This window comes from Aythya fuligula, chromosome 2 (assembly GCF_009819795.1).
Source record: "Aythya fuligula isolate bAytFul2 chromosome 2, bAytFul2.pri, whole genome shotgun sequence".
Lineage (NCBI taxonomy): Eukaryota > Metazoa > Chordata > Aves > Anseriformes > Anatidae > Aythya > Aythya fuligula.
Window position 1 is genome coordinate 65251907 of NC_045560.1, and position 20053 is coordinate 65271959.

Here is a 20053-nt window from a genome sequence, read left to right on the forward strand (position 1 = left end):
CAGCAGACACGAGCAAGTCCAGGAGGTTCATAAAGCACCTAGATGATAACTTCTTGGTGCAGGTGCTAAGGGAGCCAACTAGGAAAGGTGTCCTCCTTGATCTGTTGCTGGAAAACAGAGAGGGTCTTGTGGGAGACATGGCAATTGGCGGCCGTCTCAGTCATAGTGACTATGAAGTGGTTGAGTTCAGAATTTATGGTGACAGAAGGAAAACTGACACCAAAACTTCAGCCCTGGATATGGGAAAAGCAGACTTCAGGCTGCTCAGGGAACTAGTCAGCAAGGTCCCCTGGGAAGCTGCTTTTGAAGGCATTGGCATCCATCTGACTTAGAGACTGACCAGTGCTGGGGTGATGACCAGTGCTGGTCAGTCTCTAAGCACTGCCTCCTAAAAGCACAAGATCAGGCAATTCCAGAATATCAGAAGGCGGGCAGGTGGGGCAGAAGGCCATCCTGGTTGACCAGGGATCTTCTACTGGAGCTTAGACGGAAAAGTGTACGGCTGCTGGAAGGAGGGTTAGGCGACAGGGAAAGATTACAGGGATGCTGTTCGTGTTTGTAGGGAGAATATTTGTGGTGCCAAAGCCCAACCAGAGTTGAAGCTGGCTGTGTCTGTGAGAGACAATAAAAAGCTTTTTGTTTAGATATGTTAACAGAAAAAGGAGAACCAAAGAAAACATAGGTCCTCTACTTGACGGGGGAGGTCTCCTCACAGACAATGACATAGGCAAGGCAGAGACATTTAATGCCTTCTACACCTCTGTATTCAGTGCTAATAATGGGCTTTGGGACCCAGGGTGCCCTGAGTGGGTGGACCAAGGCGGTGGGAATGGCAAACTCCCAACCGACCCTGAACATGTGTGGGATTTGCTGCTCCACCTGGATCCATACAAGTCTATGGGTCTGGATGGGATTCATCCCAGGGTGCTCGGAGAGCTGGCTGAAGTCATCGTGGGACCTCTCAACTATTTTTCAATGATCTTGAGAATCTGGAGAGGTGCCAGTAGACTGGAAGCTGGCAAATGTTGTGCCAATTTTCAAGAAGGGTAAGAAAGAAGACCCTGGCAATTACAGGCCTGTCAGTCTCACGTCAGTGCCTGGTAAAATTATGGAGAAGGTGATTCTTGAAGTTATTGAGGCGCACCTGGGGGACAATGCAGTCGTTGGTCCCAGCCAACATGGGTTCATGAGGGGTAGGTCCTGCCTAACAAATTTGATTTCCTTCTATGACAAGATCACCCATCTAGTTGACCAAGGGAAACCAGCTGATGTGATCTTTTTGGACTTCAGCAAGGCTTTTGACACGGTTTCCCATAGGATCCTGCTGGACAAAATGTCCAGCATACAACTTAACAAAAACATCATACAATGGGTGAGCAATTCGCCCATTCTATGGTTCTATGATTCTATGATTCTTGTAGGGGAACTGCAGCTTCTCTCCATTGCCTGCATATCCCAACGTGTAGATCTACGGGCTAATTGGTTGGTGACTGAACTATAGAGATGGGTGGTGAGGTAACACCAGTTTCCTGCTGCAGAGGCTTTTCTAGAGAAGTCGTGTCTCTGAATAAATGCTGCAGTTAACTGAAAGTTCAATAGAGGGACTTAAAGTGACACCAGTGGGCTTTCATTCAGGCTCAAATGGTGCAAAGAATACCTCCAGGAGCGCAATGTATAAGATGATTCTTTCCATCATTTATCGGCAGTCCTGGCTATCGGGCAAGGTCCCAGTTGACTGGCAGCTAGCAAACGTGACGCCCAGCTACAAGAAGAGCTGGAGGGTAAAGCCAGGGAACTATAGACCTGTCAGTTTGACCTCAGTGCCAGGGAAGCTCATGGAGCAGATTATCTTGAGTGTCATCACATGGCACTTACAAGGCAACCAGGCAATCAGGTCCAGTCAGCATGAATTTATGAAAGGCAGATCCTGCTTGACGAACCTGATCTCCTTCTATGACAAAGTGACATGCTTGGTGGATGAGGGAAAGGCTGTGGATGTGTCTACCTTGACTTCAGTAAGGCTTTTGATACCGCTTCCCACAGCATTCTCCTCAAGAAACTAACTGCTCATGGTTTGGACTGGTGTACACTTCATTGGGTTAAAAACTGGCTGGATAGCCAGGCCCAAAGAGTGTGTTCAGTTTTGGGCCCCTTGCTACAAGAAGGATATTGAGGTGCTCAAGTGATTCCAGAGAAGGGTGATGAAGCTGGTGAGGGGTCTGGAGAACAAGTCTTATGAGGAGCGGCTGAGGGAGCTGGGGTTGTTCAGCCTGGAGAAGAAGAGGCTCAGGGGCAACCTTATCACTCTCTAGAGGTACCTTAAAGGAGGCTGTAGTGAGGTGGGGGTTGGTCTGTTCTCCCACATGCCTGGTGACAGGATGAGGGAGGATGGGCTGAAGTTGCACCAGGGGAGGTTTAGGTTGGATATTAGGAAGAACTTTACTGATAGAGTTGTTAGGCGTTGGAATGGGCTGCCCAGGGAAGTGGTGGAGTCACCATCCCTGGAGGTCTTTAAAAGACATTTAGATGTTGAACTTAGTGATATGGCTTAGTGGAGGACTTGTTAGTGTTAGGTCAGAGGTTGAACTAGGTGATCTTGGAGGTCTCTTCCAACCTAGACAGTTCTGTGATTCAGTGTTTCTATGAGCAGAAACCTAGGGAACTGATGTGGTTCATGTAGGCTGGAATGTTTTAAAGGGCAATTGCAACAGAGCTCTTCCTGTGAATGCAAACCAAACAAAACTGATCATTCTGGTTTATAACGAGTTTTCAAATATTTGCCACTTCTGCTCTGAGAAGAAATTACAACAGTTCTGTGTTGCAGAGACCAATGTCTGGAAACCCTCTTGATGCTATTAACCTCACACAGATGCTCAAAAATTGAGCAAATAGGCCTTGCACATAAATAGCAAATTCTATATAACAACTTGTGAATACATGGCATAAAAAATGATAATGTTATGCTGACAATCCTTGAAAGCCCTGCATTGCACAGTGTCTTAAAGAAGACAGAAAAAGTGCAGGTTGTCAGCAGGAGCTCTGGACTGCTGAGTGAGGGATTTTTGCACATGCAGTTTGCACTGTGTGGATTGCAGAGAGACCAGGCTTGTCAAAGCAGTTTGACCCACAGAAGCAAGTCTGCACTACTGGGGATGACACATCTTCAAGGCGTGTGTGCTGCAATGTACCATGCTGGTGATGTGCAGGATTTTTGTAGAAAGACTGGGACTTTCCTAGAGAGCTGGCCAAAAGCTCAGGCTTGGCCTTTTCATTCTGGAGGTGGTGCATGGGTCATATTTAAAACTACCTTTTACTCTTCCCACTCAGCAGCTCACCATTACCTGAAAAATAAAGGAAAGAAGGAAAAAAAAAAAAAAAAAAGATAAAAAAAAAGAGAGATTGCAGTACTCAGTCATCTAGCGATAAACCCTCTTCAGGCTGATTTCATGCAGATGACTTCTTGTTTAGTCTCAAGTACCTTCCTCCTTCTGTCTGCACTTAGCATTTCTTAAAAACACCACAAGGAATCACTTGCTTGGGGGTGGGGGCAGGTAGTCTTTTCTTGCCTAGACAGACTGAACTTGGAAAAGTACTTTAATTTCAAGTGATGCTTAAGCTACACTTAATCTTATCCAAGAGGTCTGGAGTCTGGAAATCCACTTACTTACAACTGAAATTTTAGAAGTTGAGTGTGTATGATATTTTTACACCTAATATAGGACATGTTATGAAAAGGCACTATTATGCTGTAGATTGTGGTAAATATTCAGTAGCAAAAATAATAATAATAACAATAATATTTGTTGAATTAATGTATGTGGAAAATTACTCAGTTACTGAATGGAAAGGCTTTCTTCCAGGCTTTCTTAAAAACATGGTGTCGTTGAGTTCCAGAAAGACAGGGCCTACTCCTCCCACCAATACTCAGGAAAAACTTTTTTGTGTTACTCAGTAAGCGAGAGCGTTTCATCACATCTGGTATTTTTGTCAGTTCCCTTGATGTATAAACATAGTTCCCATTGGTATGGACTCATTTTGTAAGACTGGTCCTTGATTTTTGGTTGTATGGTGATCTCAGCTTTCCAGGCAGCAACAGTCCTTTTTTCATACGCTTAATTCCAGCCCACAGGTCCTATAATATCCCACTTCTCCTTGTAGCAGATAATGGCAGGAGATTTCCAGGGAGGTCCAGGTAAAGGACACTCCATTGTCTTGTCTGATTGATGTTTTCCACCCCCAAAGTATTGTCACTGCAAGAGTAAAAAAAAAAAAAGGATATTTGGGGGCTGTCGAGTGCACATAGTAAATATGTCCTCTGCAACACATTAAATCTGGGTATGCATGAAGGTCTCCATGGGAAAATGAACTGTGGTGAGGGAGGCCATGAAGGCTGAGAAAGGTTGTGGCAGACAGCATGGATTAGTAGTTATTTTGTCCCCAAAGCTGTTTTTGTGATAATATAGACACAGTTGGTGTTTCCAAGGTAGGGCAAGCAGAGCTTGGATATGAAGTGTACACTTACCAAGTACTGCAAACGATGGCCAAACACAATGACACCCCAGCCCATACCTCCAATTCCAGTTGTCCCAGCGTGTGCTCATGCAGGCCCTCGCTCAGCAGAGCACTTTGAGGAGGTGCTGAGTAACTGGTTCTCCCAAATTCTGCCCACAGATATCAGGAGAGGTGCCTGCTGGCACTGATTAGCTCTGGGTCAGGCCCCAAACCCTTCAGGACAGTCCTTGCTCTGGTAATTGCATGCTATGAACACTGAGTGTACTGTTGGCATGAAATGCATATTCAGAAAAAACACTTTTATTTTTTTTCTTTAATTTATTTTAACAGTAGGATTTTATTAGGTATGAAAGCACAGGTAAAGCATTTGTTGCAATCAATAACCCCAAAATCACTTCCATATAGATATGATTCAATATACAGTAATAAAAGTATTCCCCTTTGCTAACAGTCAGATACCACTCATTAAAGAAATCTCTCTTTCCTTAAAACAGGAGTTTAGATCTATTCATAGATCATTTGCACTTCAGGTGTATATACACACGAAAGTGTTGATGGCAAAACTGTGTAACAATTTCCCTACCTTTAAATTCTTCTCCATCTCTGTTCTGGGCAGAGGGTGCTGCTTTTGCTTCTACTTGTCCTCTTTCTCTCTCTTGATTCAATTCAGCGTTCAGCCTTGACATATAGTACAGCTTTTGTTTTTAAAATATTCACTATTTTAGAATATTTAATCTTTAACCAGAGGCATGTCAGTAGTTCAGTGCTGTCATAGGTCTTTTCCCATGGGTGATGGCAATCTCTCAGTGATGGGTAGCCCTGCAGAAGGCTATTTACATACATTTACATACATTTATTCTTTACAGAAGGCATTCTGACTTCAGAGGAAGACAGTTCCATCCTGGTCACTGGTGTTTAGGGTAATGTTGCTGTTCACAGTGCTTTCTGCATAGCTAGTTGAAGAGCTGACCTGGTAGCGACTGCAGGGCCCACAGAAGCACAGGCATGGGCAGTACTTTAAGCAAACACTGTAAAGGTATTTCCTGAATTTTTCCCCAGCAAAGGCATAGATAAGAGGATTGAGGCAGCAGTGACTGAAAGCAACGGTTTCAGTCAGGTGCATTGCGTAGTCCAGTGATTTAATTTGTTGGCAGTTTACAAATAACTCATAATGCTTTAAAGTCTCAAGAAAAATCAGCACATTGTAAGGGGACCAAAAGAGAAAAAACACAACCACCACAACCAAGGTCAGTTTTATGGCTCGTGTTTTTTTCTGATTTTTGCAGGACAGCAGGGTTTTGATGATCCCACAGTAGCAATAGCATATGATACAGACTGGGATGAGAAAGCCTATGGTGTTCAGTTCCACATTGCAGAATACTGGCCAGATGTTCTCCAGCTCCTGGGGGAACACAGGAATGCAGTCATTTTCTAACAGCTGGGAAAACACAAAATGTGGCACTGAAACTAAAACTGCTGTTGCCCATACTCCGCAAGTTATCAGAAAGCCCTGCTTCATGGTTCTGGATTTCAGAGAGTACGTTGCCCGGACAATAGCCAAGTATCTGTCGATACTGATCACCATGATAAAAAACATTCCCCCAAAGAAACCGATATAATACAGTGAAGAAACAACTGTGCATGGGATAGTCCCAAGGGTCCACCCCCGCACTGTATTGGAAGCCCAGAAGGGTAGGGAGACCACAAAGAGAAGGTCCGAGACAGCCAAGTTTAGAAGATAAATGTCAGTGATGCTTTTTTTACTTCCTGCTTTCAAAATGGCAAAAACCACCATGAGATTCCCCATGAGGCCAAGAGCAAACACAACAATGTAAAATATCGGCAGAAATATTTTCCCAAATTCTTGGATGTCAGTTTTATCACAGGTAAAAGCGTATTCATCATAAGCGTATTCAGTTGTCACTTCTGGGAATGCTTCTGCCATGATGAATTTTCTGGCTAGAGACAACATGAATGACAAGGGAAAAGAGAAAATTGTTAGAGAGAGAGCCAGCATCTGCTATGGTGCAATACTGAGAAACCTCACCAACACACTTGCTTTGGGATTATGTCACAATTTTGGCTAGTGAGAGTTGTATGACTGTGGAGGTGATGGTAGATTACTAAAATAAGTCTAGACTCTTCTGTTATATGTACTTCACTGAAAATTAGCTCTTTAGTATAAGAAGAAATAAGTGAGAATGTTAAAGGCTGTTGAATAAGACCCTTCTCAGCAAATGAGGAGCAGAGTAGCAGCAAAGTGACATCCGAGTAGTTGAGCCCTGCAAGTAGTGCATCACAGCATGAGAAATGTGGACACTCTCCCAGTTGGCTGGGCAGTATTCAGGAAGCGATAATCTAAATGTAGCTGCTGATCAGCATGAGATGCCTGTCAGCATCAACTAGAGCTGAGCATAACCCCAGATGTTAACCCCAGGGTGGAAGTGTGGTAAGACGCCCAGCTTGGCCACGCCTGAGCACATGTTTATGTGGCAGAAGCAAAGATTGCACTGGGACATCCATTGGGAGCAAGCATATCTTTGATGAGTTTTTAAAAAAATTCTCTTATATCAAATGAAGAGAAACTGTATTGACACTTTTCCTCAAGCACCAAAGCATAATGTGAGTGCTTCTGCCTTGAGTGCAAGATAGTCAGATTGGAGCCAGGGCTCAATTAGCTCAAGGTTAGACTTCACCCAGACAGTGTATAAGGTGACGATGCATGATCTCGGGGCTCACTTGTTTGCACATCCAAAAACTTGGGGCACACACCATTCCTCTGCGCTCCCTTGGGATGTGACATTAAGTCTCTGTAAAGACTTTTGTTAGCAGGGAATCAAAATTGCTAGAGGAGTGCATAAGTTATTGCATTAGGTCTGCTCCTTGGCTTGGGTAAAGAACTTGTAAGTATCAGTTATTTGTGCTCTCTGTAAGAAATGAAGGGAAATTGAATGTGACGTGCTGTGCAGAAGCCCAGGGCCATGACCGCATGGCCAAAACACCTGTTAAAGCTGAAACTGAAAGAAAAGGTCAGTGTTAACAAAACTGCATCTAATAACTACCCCTTGGTCACAGTGTTGTGATTCTCTTACAAGAACCCCCATTGATACAAAGGTAGGATTCAGTTTAGTGACCCTAAGCTGTATCTAATAGGGATGCTTTACATCTCCTGCTACTGGGAGATATAGTCAGTACAGCCAGTGAAGAGCAGTGCATCTGATCCAATGCAGGTTGGACGAAGTCTGTTTTAAGACAAGACAGACGGACTGCTTTCTGGACTCTCCTGATCGTGTTGATGAAACCCCCTTTGACTGCAAGGAGAGCAGAGGCACAGTGGTAGACACCAATGGTCTTTAACTATTGACCCTTGGAGCAAAGCGTGTGGAATCCCAGCTTACATGTCCATGTTTCACTGAGCACAATAGCTTCCACAGCCTCTGTTTAAATAAGCCTTGCAGTGCTAAGCACGAAGTAAAAAGTATGTTAGAGCCCTTGCCCAAGAAGTTTCATATGATGTACTGGTAACTACAACAAACTCCCCTGTGGATGGCTCTTTTTACTCTACTTGTATTTTCTCCTAACACTTCACTGCTAGAGTGCTGTTTGTAGCGTGGGCTGTGAAGTTCTGACCTCTCATTTTGTAGTCACTTCTCAAAGGATTTTTTTTTTTTTTTTGTGCCAGTTGGCAACACATACTCTCTGTTATAAGATATCTTGTTCTGAAAGTTCAAAGCATAGTTGTTTTCCCCAAAATTTAAATGAGAAGTGCCCATAGTCATTAGAAAATAATGTTTGTGGTTTTGCACAGGAAAAATGAGCTAGAAGAAGGGCTGTCTCAGCGCTGGCAGTTTCAGGGCATGAGAATGGTGGGGGGGGGGGGGGGGGGGGGGGGGGGGGGGGGGGGGGGGGAGGGTGCAGCATGCATCCGGCAGGCACACCCACAGGCTGGGCAGCTCTCACTGCATCTTCAACAGGGAGCTGAGCCTGTCTGCAAGACCATCTGGCTCCTTGCTTGTAGCCCAGTTTAGTTTGTCTGCTCCTGGAAATGTGCACAATTATAGGGAAATGAAGAGGAAAGGCCTAGCTAGGTGCTGGAGCAAAAGCTGATGGGAATAGTAAAGCAAGATTTTAATTTTCTACTGGCGAGACAGCTAATCAGTGTTGCCTACAGAGACGGGTGAGAGGTTGCCCATCTCTTCTTGTGTCTGCCCAGACATTGCTTTATCTACCATGTAGAGGGATACAGAAATGAGCAGGAGACATAGTATAAAATCCAAACAGCCCAGCATTTTCTGCCTTCTCATTCTGACATTTTCTTTCAACTCTTCATAGACCAAATGCCTGCAGCAGGTCCCTTTAAAACGGAAAGAAGTGTCAGGGATGCACCAAAGGCTCTCATGCTGAATATGAGTCACTAAGACAGCCCACCTTACTCCCTGCTAGATATTTTACTGCACCCATCTGCACAGTGCCAGAGTGTCCTTCCTGCCCCGTGGGCTGATGTGCTCCACAGCTGGTTCTTCACTGATGTACTGGGAGCAGTAGCAGGTGGCTACCAGAATAGTCAGGGGACAGAGCACCTGGCATATTAGAGGAAGATGAGCGGTGGGTTTGATCAGCCTTAACAAGAGAGGGCTAGAGGACCCAAGGTCCTAATCTTCTCACTAGGTATTCCTGTCTGCAGCTACCTAGTGAGAAGGTGTAAAGGAGAAGCAGGGAATTTTTTCTCAGAGGAATAAGAGGCAATGGCCATGTTACTTACTAGCTGGAAAATATTTTCACTGTGAGGGTGGTCACACATGAGAACAGGGCTTCAGGAACATAGTGGGATTTCCATTCCTGGAAATGTCTGAAACTTGGCTGGCCCTGCTCTGGGCAGGTCTTTGGCCCAGAGACCTCCAGAATTCCCTTCCTAACTTGATTCTGTGACAAATCAGGACAGAGGCTACAATGCTGCTGCAAAGTGCCCCAGCATTTCTGCTGTGTGAGAGCTCCTGTTTCAGACAGAAATTCAGAAATTTCAGAAATTAATCATTTGGAGAGAGGGAGCTTCCACTGTTTCACTGTCTCCTCTCAGAGGGCCAATAGTTATGCTCATCATTCCCATGCTTGCTCCCTGATTTCATGTCCAGAAAGGTAGCTTGTTCCTCTGGGGGGTTTCTGTATGAGTTGGTACATGCTGATAAGTTGTGTTGGACACACAAAAGGTATTGTAAGGAAAGGTATTTCCTTACACTTGCAAGGAAATGCAGCTTCTGCCACAGAACAGTCCTCAGGGCTGGCAGCCTTCTGCACAGGCTGCTTCCACAGGCATTGCCTGAAGAAAAAACTGAGATTAGAATGGGCCAATTCTTCATGCAAGAGCACTCACACAGAGGTGCAGGATGAAATCCTGGCCTTAATGAAGTAAAGGGGAACTTGGGCCAGGGTTTTTCTTGAAGTGCTTTTCAGTGAGCTCATTGGTGGAGATAATTTATTTCTACAGTAGCATGTTATTTCCTCTACCTCCAAATGGGCTATTACAAAACCCATGGAACCTCTGCTGATGGAAAGGGTAAGATCCCATGTAGCACATACAGCAGCAGGAAGGGATATTGGCAGCATCCAAATCTGCTGTCACAGTCTGTGTCTTGTTCACTCTCTATTTGATAGATTTGGTATCCATCCAACTGCACATTCATATCCTCCCACTGTTACTCATTCTGCATACCCAATATAGTCAGTTCTTTTTGAAAATTTAGCACCTCTGATACCACTTTCCTCAGTTTAAGCTGATATTACCCAGCAGGTGGGCTGCAACCAACCAAAGGTCTCACAAAAACAAACAAACAAATAAACATGTCAGATAAGCATCTTGCAATAAAACTTTATTGCACTCTGGAGTGAGGATCCGAACTCTGCCCACCCTTCATCCTTCCTGGCCAGGTGTCCTCTGTCAGCCTTGCAGAACCCACCCCATGCATGTGATATCTCACTGTCCGACTAAACCCAATTTTCTCTCTTGTGTTTATGATAAATGTTTAAATAAGGGAAAAAGTTAACTGAAGACTGCAGAGGATACCAAGTAAGGATGGAGTGGCTGCAATGTTTCTCAGCTAGGCATTTTCCTTTGCTGAATACAGGAAATAGTAGATTCACTTCTGCTTCTCATGGAGCTCTACAACCACTTTTCTCTCTCTCCCCATTTCCCCAGCAGCTTTGCACCCTACACCCAACAAAGACTTCTGCTTTTAGTAATGCTTATAGTTGCCTAAAAGACAATAGTAGGCAGGATGAAAACCCTATTTCTCAACACAGCTATTCCCAGACAATCTGTGTCGTGTATGCTATATGTAGTGCATAGAGAAGTGAAATTGTGAGAGAGTCGCAAACTCCCTAAACAACAGAAGTTGCATTTCAGCCTTCAAACATCCCTGGCATCAAGCCGGGTGACACAAGAGCAAAATCCTGTCTGCACATCTCATCTTACTCATTATCAGCCTAATGCCATGTTACAAGCTTTTCTGCCAACAAGCCAGGTCTGCAAGCACTTGGGCTTTTCATGATGCCTCTGCTGCCAGTGAATAAAAAGCAGCCAACAAATAAAACCAAACGGATTTCTGCAAGAGGGTCACACTTCAGATTTGCACAATATGCTGATAAAGTGTTCAAATCTCAAGAAGATTTTCACACCTTAGTCAGCACTTCTGGGTGAGGTTGACTTAACTTGCTTTTCTTGTGCAAACAGGGCATGTTTTCAGCCCAGGAGGCTTGAGCTGCATACTGGCAATTCAGCCTGATGCTAGCCCAGGGAAGCTGGCAGGCTTTGTGGGGACCCGTGTGAAACCCCATGGGTGCATTTGCCTTTGTCACCTTTAGATCTGAGCTGCCACCACCCTGCCCAAGTAAAAGCACTGTTGTCTGTGTGCAGTCATAGCTACACCCATCAACCTTCCACCTGCCAGTGATTCTCGCTAAGACCATGGGGATGCCCTTGGCTACCTCCAAATGAAGTGTCATAGCTGTTGGTAGCACTTCTAGCATACACACACATGAAATTTAAGGGAACTAACAAGATCTAGGTAGAAATAAGCAGGAGGGAAGTGGGCTAAAAGTCTTACTAGCACTAAAAGTCTTACTCTTCACTAGTCCTGGTGAAACTCTTAACCAACCCAGTGCAACACATCCACCATGCACTCACCAAGCTGCTGCAGACACCTCTAACTGTGGTTTAGAGGACACCCAGGACAAAGCACAGATGTGTGGGCAATGCACAAACCAGAGCTGGGGCCTGGTTTCTAGTCTTACACCCAACTGGTTGTTGTAGCTTCAGAGCTGGGCAGCTCTGTCCTTTGGGGATGGTCTCTGAAACTGCTTGGTGTCGTGATAGCTAGCTAGGGCCCAAAGTAGGCCCATTCCAGCAGATGCATTTCCTTTAAATTGAGCCTTTCATCCAGTCCTGAAATAGGGACACTTTCTACAAGTGATGGCAAGAGCTGTCACAATGCCAATACTCAAAAGCAGGAAGCAAGATAGAACAGGTGGTGCAAGCTAATGCTTATCCTGGGCAAAATAAAATTTAAAGAGTAAAGGGAGTAAAGGGTGAGAGTGTAGCTAATGCTGCTGTGTGGCTTTATTAAAAAAAAAAAAAAAAAAAAAAAAAAAAAAAAAAAAAAGCCTTGGTTGATGACAAGGTTGATAAAAGTTGTTATGTTGGAGATTTGCAGCTTTGGCTGGAATTGCCTGATGATCTGAATGGCGCTGTCTCCAGCCCAAAGTAACATAAACCCCATAAAGCATTACAATGGAACTTGACATGATTAGCTCTCAGATCTCAAAAAACAGTTGTCAGTGAGGGAAGCTCTACTGAACTGGATATATTGCTTGTAAAATCTCTGTGGGAACCATGAGTACAGACTCAAAAATGCTTCAGTGGTCTGAAAGCGAACTGGGAATCAGAGCTAGCAGGGTGAAGTGATGCTAGAGAATTGCACAGAGATTCAGCCAGCTCTGAGTCATCTGGGGTTTCTGAGATGATTCACCTTGGCTTTTATTGTAGCCAAAAGTTATATGCAGGTGGGCTGAACACCACAGACCATGCCTTGAGCATGGGGTGCATCCACCAGGAAACCCTGAAGCAAACATGGGCAGACACTGAAACTGAGTGCCCAGCTAGATGTTTCAGTACAAAAAGCTGATGCAATCTTTGGGTGTTCACAGCTGTACTACATGGGAAGGAGCAAAGGAGGGAAGATTTTACCATTGTAGAGCTTGCTACTAGGGCTGTAGGCATACTTCAGGTGTCCGAGCTTATAAGAGGTGAAGAAAGTATAGAAAAGGCATAGCCACCCAGGTGATGAATTGTCTGAGGAAAGTCCTCAGTGAAAAATTCACTGTTGTCTGCTGAACTTCTGGAAAGAAAGTGTATTGAAGTGAAAATTGTATCACTTTTGCTCTTGTTAACAGTCTTGCTAATCTAACTAACACGGGGCAGTTCACATCAGAAACACACAAGCTAGAAATCATATATACATATTTAACAGTGAAAGGTGCGTGACTGGCACTTCAAGCGGGAAAAGGGGACTGTTGTACATCTGAGGGCCTCCACATCAAGAGAAGTCATCAGTATGGGAATCAGGCTTTAGCCAGATGCAGTGGAGGAGCACAGCACAGGGAGCCTGAATAAAGTCCTATAGCCTCTGATGGGAAGGGAAGCAGAGCAAACAAGCCATTGGGACACTCTCAGATGCATCCTTGCTCCCTGCTCCCACACTCCTTCTCTGATTACTTTAAGGTGAGGAAATTTCTTTCTTTGATATTTCTTTTTTTTTTTTTTTCTTTTTTTTGCCTCAGTCTTTAGCGGCAATACCGGTTGTTCTCTGGATACCCAGTACCCTGAGCTGGTGGAAGGGGATGGGGAGCAGGATGTGGCCCTCACTATCCACGAAGAAATGGTTAGTGACCTGCTACGGCACTTGGATGTGCACAAGTCGTTGGGGCCGGATGGGACCCACCTGAGGATACTGAGAGAACTGGCAGAGGAGCTGGCCAAGCCGCTTACCATCATTTATCAACAGTTCTGGCTATCAGGGGAGGTCCCAGTTGACTGGCGGCTAGCAAACGTGACGCCCATCTACAAGAAGAGCCGGAGGGCAGACCCGGGAAACTACAGGCCTGTCAGTTTGACCTCAGTGCCAGGGAAGCTCATGGAGCAGATTCTCCTGAGAGTCATCACGCAGCACTTGCAGGGCAAGCAGGCGATCAGGCCCAGTCAGCAGGTTTATGAAAGGTAGGTCCTGCTTGACAAACCTGATCTCCTTCTATGACAGAGTGACGCGCTGGGTGGATGAGGGAAAGGCTGTGGATGTGGTCTACCTTGACTTCAGCAAGGCTTTTGACACCGTCTCCCACAGCATTCTCCTCAAGAAACTGGCTGCTCTTGGCTTGGACTGCCGCACTCTTCGTTGGGTTAAAAACTGGCTGGATAGCCGGGCCCAAAGAGTCGTGGAGAATGGAGCCAAGTCCAGTTGGAGGCCAGTCACTAGTGGCATTCCCCAGGGCTCGGTGCTGGGGCCAGTCCTCTTTAATATCTTCATCAATGATCTGGATGAGGGCATTGAGTGCACCCTCAGTAAGTTTGCAGATGACACCAAGCTAGGTGCGTGTGTCAATCTGCTCGAGGGTAGGAAAGCTCTGCAGGAGGATCTGGATAGGCTGCACTGATGGGCTGAGGTCAACTGCATGAAGTTTAACAAGGCCAAGTGCCGGGTCCTCTGCCTGGGGTGCAATAACCCCAAGCAGAGCTACAGGCTGGGAGATGAGTGGTTGGAGAGCTGCCTGGCGGAGAAGGACCTGGGAGTGATGGTTGATAGTCGGCTGAATATGAGCCAGCAGTGTGCTCAGGTGGCCAAGAAGGCCAACAGCATCCTGGCTTGCATAAGAAACAGTGTGACCAGCAGGGCTAGGGAGGTGATCGTCCCCCTGTACTCGGCTCTGGTGAGGCCGCACCTCGAGTACTGTGTTCAATTTTGGACCCCTTGCTGCAAGAAGGACATCGAGGTGCTTGAGCGGATCCAGAGAAGGGCAACGAAGCTGGTGAGGGGCCTGGAGAACAAGTCCTACGAGGAGCGGCTGAGGGAGCTGGGCTTGTTCAGCCTAGAGAAAAGGAAGCTCAGGGGCGACCTTATTGCTCTCTACAGGTACCTTAAAGGAGGCTGTAGCGAGGTGGGGGTTGGCCTGTTCTCCCACGTGCCTGGTGACAGGACGAGGGGGAATGGGCTTAAGTTGAGCCAGGGGAGTTTTAGGTTGGATGTTAGGAAGAACTTCTTCACTGAAAGGGTTGTGAGGCATTGGAACAGGCTGCCCAGGGAAGTGGTGGAGTCACCATCCCTGGAAGTCTTCAAAAGACGTTTAGATGTAGAGCTTAGGGATATGGTTTAGTGGGGACTGCTAGCGTTAGGTCAGAGGTTGGACTCGATGATCTTGAGGTCTCTTCCAACCTAGAAATTCTGTGATTCTGTGATTCTGTGATTTTTTTCAGTGATTTATTCTCAGGTCAGCTGGACCATTTTTGTGGCCAGGCAGAGTTCTGCAAGCTTGTTAATTGCTTATCAGTTTGGGTGCTTTATGGAGATTCCCCCAAGACTTTGACGCTAAGATTTTTAAAAACAAGTAGCGATCTAGGCCACTTCATTATTAGATTTTCCAACTCAAGAGGAAGAATGCTGAGTGTTTTCCAAAAATCAGGGCATTTTAAGTAAAAAATAAAAGCCTTGGAAATGGAAGCTGATCAAACCACTTCTGATGAAGACAAATGTAAGCCTGAATATTGCAGAAGTTTGTAGTCCCTTAACACAGACATTTAGGTCAAAGATAGAGAAGAAAAAAAAAAAAAAAAAAAAAAAAAAAAAAAAAAAAAAAAGCTCCTTCCCTGTATCAGTTCTACAGTTTTTACACCACCACACCACCATCACAAATTAATTAGAAGCACTAGCTTCTACAATTTTAAATTAGAAACACTGGCTGGAGGTGAGAAGCATGTAAACCTATAAATTTAAACCAATAATTATAGGTAAAAAATATATATGTTTGAAAAGATCAGGTTTGGATTGGACAGGAGGAAATAGTATAGAGTCCAGGATTTCTGCCATCTTCACCTAAGGTTTTGTAGCACCAGAAAGTGCTTTCTCAAATATGCTCTGAGAGTGGTGCTAACCTGGAGATAACTTTAGGGCAGCAAGAATCCAGGGCACAACCCAGCTTAGTCCATTGCATCAGAATGAGATATATTATGATAAGAAAGAAAGAAAGAAGGAAAGAAGGAAAGAAGGAAAGAAGGAAAGAAGGAAAGAAAGAAAGAAAGAAAGAAGGAAGGAAGGAAGGAAGGAAGGAAGGAAGGAAGGAAGGAAGGAAGGAAGGAAGGAAGGAAGGAAGGAAGGAAGGAAAGAAAGAAAAGAAAGAAAGAAAGAAAGAAAGAAAAGAAAGAAGAAAAGAAGAAGAAAGAAAGAAAGAAAGAGAAAGAAAGAAGAGAAAAGAAGAAGAGAAGAGAAAGAAGAAAGAGGAAGGAAAGAGAGAAGAGAAAGAAAGAAAGAAAGAAAAGAAAGAAAAAAGAAAGAAAAAAGAAAAGAAAGAAAGAAGAAAGAAAAGAAAGAAAGAAGAAAGAGAAGGAAAAGAAAGAAAAAGAAGAAAAGAGAGAAAAAAGAAGAAAGAAAGAAGAAAGAAAGAAAGAAAGAAAGAAAAAGAAAGCAAGCAAGCAAAGAACAGAAACGTGGAGCTATTACTGTCTGCCAGTGGTGAAGACTTTACTACCTGTGCTTCAGAGCAACCACAGAAATATAATTTTGAACAAGAGCTGGAGATACTTATACTGTGGTCCCACCCAGCTGGCCAGCGCAGGGGTCTCATTTGGGATGTTTGTGTTAACTTCACAACAAATTGGACTGAGCCCTGGTCCCAACAAGGCATCCTGCCCCCAGCCACATCCCCTCATTAGCTTTTTTTTTCTGTTCCATCAGGAAGACTTGCTGCAAGCTGCCCAGGGGGGACAAAACCACCAAGGCTGTGTGTGGTTTGGTGGTGCCATGGCAGCTTGCCCCTGTGGTTATTGCTGTATTTATAATAAAACCTGTAAGTCTTGTAATGCTTTAAGCTCCTTCTCAACACCAGGGAGGACAAAGTGCCCCTGAGTCTGTGGCCAGGCAGATAGGGTGCCATGGGTCCCCTGCTCCTGACATCTTTCTCTTCAAATTTACTCAAAGCCATTCAGAGGGTCTTTTGTTCCTGCTGTATCCTTAGGTTTCTCTACAAAAACTCAGGTGATTTTCTTGATCTTGTTATTGCTGTTATTCTTTAGATAGCAACATAAATGAACATGACCTTAATGGAGCAGGATATGGGCTCAGCTTTCAGAACATGACTTGTAAATGCTCTTGAGCAAGTGAAGTTGCAGATAAGCATATCAAGGCATTTTCCTGGTATGCTATCACTAATTCAAATAATTCTTCTCAATGGGAGCTAAGCACTGGGGTGCTTTTGAAAACACCACAAGGCATCAGTCTGAACCTCTGGTAGCACAAGTACCTTTAGAAATCTGGCCATACAGAGCTCACAGCCCTAAATATCAGTTTCAGAAATGACTTAAGCACTTTTTAAGCACTTAGGAGAATATGACCTGACAGTGTGATCCTGTGTAGAACATGCGTCCTAAAACAGGTTCAAAAATCATCAAAAAACGGTTCTGAATTTTTCACACATGCCTCTCAAGGTTGTGATTTTGTGGTCTTGATGCTAGGACCAGATCCATGGATATGGGCGTTAGGGTGCTATACTGCACTTTTGCAACCTGAGATAGCTTCCAGGCAGTGTCAGCCCCCAGGGACCTGCCACAGGATGGGAAAGTGTGAGAAATGTGTAAGACTCATACTGAATGCACCCAGTTAGCTGTGTTGGCTGGAAGAACCACACTTATATCCCTGCAAAAGCAGTGCAGCACTGTGATGGAGGCTTCTAGTGGCTACCTTCAAGGTGCCCCCAAGGGCAGTGGCAGAGCTGAAGAGGGAAGAGGTTCCTCCAAGAGCTGCCCACTGCAGAGCCAGTCTGGGGTGGTCATCTGGCTGGATGATGGTGGCCAGGATCACATTTTTCTTGAAAAATTTGCTTCACAAACATTTCCTCTAGCCTGGTAGTTTCCCTATTTGGCGTTTCCATTTAGACAGTTGCTCATAATGCTATTTCTCTATTTTTACATGCATACTTGAGTGTTTTGCCTGTTTTCCCTTACCTGCTTTCCCTCAGTATTTCTTTTCCCCAGGCCTTCCCTTCTTAAGTGGCATTCAAATTTTGTTTGTGTTTTCTGTTGAAGGAACATCAAAAACAGACAATTGTTAATAGCAGTGTGCCCTGTTTATGCTTGTTTGTAGTTACCACTGGTTCCATCCTCCTGCCACCTTTATTGCTGCGCCTATTTACTTCCTGCCCCTTGCTTTTTGTTATTAATAATATCACATTGCCATGGCATCCTTGAGAAACCTGAGAATGCTCTCCAGAAATGGGAGATCTGTTAAATCATCTTCTATAATCCTCCTTTTAGAGGGCAGTGCACATTATCCCTTGACTGTGTCCAGATGAAATTATCCCTGGCAAGATTGCATTATCCTCTGGCCAACCTCCCAGTTCACCGTTTGTTCTCCTATTCACTTTGTCCAAGTTTAGCCTTTTCCTCCTCCTTTTGGACTTTTTCTTCACTGCCCAAACTTTTGTAATTCATTTCAGGTGCTCTCTTTTTTTTTATTCTGTTGCCCAATTCACGGCCTCCGCCTGCATTGCCTCTGCACAGAGCTTGCCAGAGCAGACCAGATTTTGGGAGCCACTGTTTCTGCATCTATATTTATATCACACAAGTACTTAATAGGCTGCTGCAACTTAGTTACCAAAATGTCTCACCAAAATGATCAGACACCTCTGTGCAACATCCTTCCCACAGAAAGAGGCTGAATCACAGAGAAATTAAGTAATGTGGTCATAAAGAAAGTTGGTTTCTCAAGTTTTGGGACTTCTGTCATATCATTACCCAGTCTGTCCACATTAGACACTAGCTATCATCTCTACCAAAACACTGTATTGGGCCGTCTTTGATCATCATTGATGTTTGTGGTGGTGGTTCACTGTCCTAAACCAAAAGCAAGCAGTGCTGGCAAGTGCCTGCCAGTGCTGTCAAGCACCGTGTTTGTGAAATCCCTGCAGGCATCCAAAAAAAATAAAAATCTAATGAAGTAGAAGGGCTTTATCTTCTTGGTCCATCCTTTTATGCTGATGCTACACACTATTCACCTGTCAGGTTTTGCTTTAACCTTGAGGACTTCTAGTAGGGGGTGAATATTCCTCTCACTACAAGATGCCACAAAAAAACAGCTACCAAATAAAATGTCTTTGTCCTGGTCTGCTTTGACTATTAAAACTGTTCCCCTTTCTACTTGCACGGTTCATAAACATTTCCACCACTTCATCTATACCCAAAGTAAGTATCACTTAGATTCCCAGAGTTAAGCAGTGAAGAGCTTCCCAAAGTTCATGACACAACAATCTTATCATCCTGCTGTGGCAAAGTATAGGTGAAATATACTTGTCTCTTACCTTAATTCATAGTTGCGTTGAAAACCGATCTTTTCTTCAGGCTGAGCCTGATGGTTTTCAAATGTGTATTTCCTCTTCTCTAGTGCTTCTGCCTGTCCTATGAAACCTGAACTATGAAGCAGGGCAGCTTCCTGGGCTGAGCTTCAGGGCTGAGCTGAGAATATTAATGTACCCACTATGGTCCTCCTGTCATGTTGTGAAATAGTGAAGCAGGATATGGCCAGTCAGAGGAGCAGAAGTGCCTACAGAAGGACTGCAGAGGAGAGAAGTAATCCCTTGGGATCTTCTCATCTTCACCCCAACCAGGTGCACGGTGCTGGGGGCATTTCATCCAAATTCTGGCCTTTGTTGTGAGAGTGCAGGTCTCCCAGGACTGCACCAGGGGATGGAAAGGACCAAGCCTCAGACCTGGGGATGGTCTCAGATGCCAGGGGCTGGGGGGAGCTTGGGTGGTGACTGGGAGCATGGACAGTGTGGTGGTACTTTTGCTGCAGAGGGTTCTCCTGCACACTGGTCCCTGGTAACCACTGCAGCCCCAAAATTGCCATTGCGAGTCACTGGTCATAAGGTTTGTACTGAGTTTGTACTGAGGCTTGTCAGGTCTACTTTGCCTGGACTTTCAGCTTACCTTCTGTCAGCTTTCTTTTACTTGGTTTAGCAGTTGCAGCACTTCCTCTAATTGACTAGGTGTCTATGGCTAATTTCTTTTACTTTTGTTTATCTTTGTGGTACAACTACACTTTTGTACAGATAGTAATGAGCAGTGATTCTATGCAGAAAGAGGTGGTTTAGAGCTGTCACAGTGGTGTAGTGTAGAGAAATACAGGTCTGGTATGACAAGCAGGGGCCACAAGCCTTGTGGACGCAAGGGTGCAGGCACAGGAGGCCTTGAGACTGGCATTACACTCACAATAAATTATTGACTTTACCT

At 44.7% G+C, this 20053-nt stretch overlaps 1 protein-coding gene across 1 annotated transcript; it reads right to left on the reverse strand.

Annotated features, from left to right (window-relative positions):
- Window positions 1–5112: 5112 nt before the first annotated feature.
- CX3CR1 (C-X3-C motif chemokine receptor 1) lies at window positions 5113–19188 on the reverse strand. Its single transcript, XM_032182600.1, has 3 exons — window positions 19123–19188; window positions 17771–17842; window positions 5113–6471 (listed from the first exon to the last, which is right to left on the reverse strand). The coding sequence occupies exon 3, from the start codon at window positions 6455–6457 to the stop codon at window positions 5393–5395; it is 1065 nt and encodes a 354-aa protein (XP_032038491.1). The 5' UTR covers window positions 6458–6471; window positions 17771–17842; window positions 19123–19188; the 3' UTR covers window positions 5113–5392.
- Between the last annotated feature and the right edge of the window lie 865 nt (window positions 19189–20053).